General features: G+C 34.2%; 1 protein-coding gene across 1 annotated transcript; it reads right to left on the reverse strand.

Moving 5' to 3' along the window:
* Window positions 1-1,651: 1,651 nt before the first annotated feature.
* On the reverse strand, window positions 1,652-2,137 carry LOC119614437 (secreted RxLR effector protein 161-like). Its single transcript, XM_037970563.1, has one exon. The coding sequence runs from the start codon at window positions 2,135-2,137 to the stop codon at window positions 1,652-1,654; it is 486 nt and encodes a 161-aa protein (XP_037826491.1).
* Between the last annotated feature and the right edge of the window lie 388 nt (window positions 2,138-2,525).

Consider the following 2,525-nt stretch of genomic DNA (forward strand, 5'->3'; position numbering starts at 1 on the left):
TGTTGCATAAACAAATCTTGTTCCCAAAAATACATTTTCGTCATATTTTAAATGAAATCTAGTAGATTAAGTAGATTTGGATCTATGAAAAATTTCCCAAATTCACTAGATTTGCTCAAAATGCCTCAGTTGAAGCATGGTATAAGGTTTGTGCAAACCTAGTAGATTTCCAGCCAGTGTCATATTTTTACAACCCATTCTGATAATTTTGTATAGGTTTTTTTGTACTTGTATATAGAATTGAATCAGTTTTGACATATTAAAAAATTCACATTAAACTGAATTTTGTCGGGTGCATACACCTGCACAGGATGCTCGCATAAGGTGAAGTCAATTCATCATTGACTCATTATACCCTACACCACTTTAGTGGGGAGGGTATATTGGATTTGTGCTGATGTTTGTAACATATAAAAATATTCGTCCTAGACCCACCTTAAAGTATACCAATCGGCTTAGAATCGTTTTCTGAGTCGATTAAGCTATGTCCGTCCGTCCGTCCGTCTGGCTGGCTGGCTGTCCATGTAAACCTTGTGCGCAAGCTACAGGTCGCAATTTTCAAGATATTTGGATGAAATTTGGCACGCATGTTTTATTTGACCCAAGGACGAAGCCTATTGAAAATGGTTAAAATCGGTCCATTATTTCACCTAGCCCCCATAGAACAGAACCCCCCGAAAAGGGCTTCTGAGCTCATAATTATGTTAAATATACAGATATATCGATAAAATACGGCATAACTAAGATTTATAGAAGTCTTGATAACCCTGCCAAATTTCATAAAGATCGGGCCCCATTTGACCCTAGCTCCCATACAAAGTCCCCTTCAGAAAATTACTTGAATGTCCCAAATTAACTTATAAACACAAATATCGCGATGAAATTCAGCACAATAAAATATTATGTAAATATAAATATATTCACAAAATTTTATCGGGCTTGGTCCATATTTGCCCCTAGCCCCCATATAAAGCCTCTTTCAGAAAATTAGTTTTTCATCCATAAATTGCTTAAATGTATCGGAACAAGGGAATATTGAAGATAAATGCGATATTATGAAAAATAAATCACATTTAATATTCATAACTGGTGTAGGGTATCATATGGTCGGCCACGCCCGACTATACTTTCTTACTTGTTTTTTATTTGAGTTAGACACAACTGTCAAAGTACACCATTTAGAGTTGCCACAATTCATTAATTTTTTAATAAGCTAGCTATGATTTAAAATTGTATTCTCTTAATAGGTGATATTTGATTTACGGAAAAACAAGGAATGAAAAATTTATTTTTCTATCAATAAATTTTCTAATTAAAATTTACAAACTAAATTGATTAAATTCAAAGTAAACAAAACAAGTATATTATAAAGGAAGTTCATTCTCATTCTCCAACACCCCCACTAGGATGAACGCCAAGATTCATAATATCACAACAATGTAAATGCTTTAAACTTGTTAGGGATTTCGTCAAGACATCAGCTGCCATATCCTCGGTATTCAGATATTCAATAACAACCTTTTTGTCATTTACGAGATCTCTTATAAAATGATGTCGTATGTCAATGTGCTTAGAGCGAGCATGATAAGTACGCTTTTTTATAGCGCTTTTATTATCGCACTTTATCACAATAGATGATGATCGTCCAAGTTCATTGAACAGAGATCGTAGCCACAACGCCTCTTGCCTCAGCTTCTGTTGTTGATAAAGCTGTTGTTTGTTGCTTCTTGGAGTTCCACGAAATGCAACCTCCTTGAAATTTGAAAACGTAACCAGAAGTTGATTTTCTATCATCTAAGTCGCCAGTCCAATCCGCATCTGAGAATCCTTCAATATGTACATTTTCATCTTTTGAGAACTGCAACTTGTAATTTATTGTTCCTTTGAGGTATCTCATTATGCGCTTTACTGCTTGCCAGTGTGCCTTTCCAGGATTATTGTTGTATCTAGCTAAAGCCCCCACTGCAAACGATACATCAGGACGGCTTACTTGAGCTGCATACATAATACTTCCTATTGCTTCTTGGTACGGTATGGTTTTCATGTCATCACTCTCTTCCTTTGTTTGTGGGCACATATCTTTTGAAATTTTCTGGTTAATATCCAATGGAGTTGAAATTGGCTTGCAGTCATCCATCTTAAATTTCTTCAAAATATTGTTAATATATTGTTTCTGATCAAGCCATAGTTTTCCATTCTTTCTATCTCTTGTAATTTTCATCCCCAAGATGTAGTTCGCTTCACCAATGTCTTTCATTTTAAAATTTTCTGTAAGACGTTTCTTTATATTTAACTTATTTTTTGAATTATTTGTAAATATCAAAATGTCGTCAACGTAAATTGCTACATAAGTTATTTCATCCTTGGTTAACTTGTAATATACGCAAGGTTCCGTTTTTGATTGAGTTAATCCAATTTTCTTCAATGTTTGATCCAGCTTTTGATTCCACAATCTACTAGTTTGTTTAAGACCATACAAAGATTTTTTAAGTTTACATACCATGTCTTTCTTTCCAGTGAAACCT

The sequence above is a fragment of the Lucilia sericata genome, unplaced genomic scaffold (genome assembly GCF_015586225.1).
Source record: "Lucilia sericata isolate MDLA Ls3-8-SP2 unplaced genomic scaffold, ASM1558622v1 Contig000042F_arrow, whole genome shotgun sequence".
Taxonomy (NCBI): Eukaryota; Metazoa; Arthropoda; class Insecta; order Diptera; family Calliphoridae; genus Lucilia; species Lucilia sericata.

Excerpts from the sequence above, each read along its gene's own strand:
- LOC119614437 (XM_037970563.1), bottom strand. The coding sequence starts at position 2,137 with ATGGATGACTGCAAGCCAATTTCAACTCCATTGGATATTAACCAGAAA.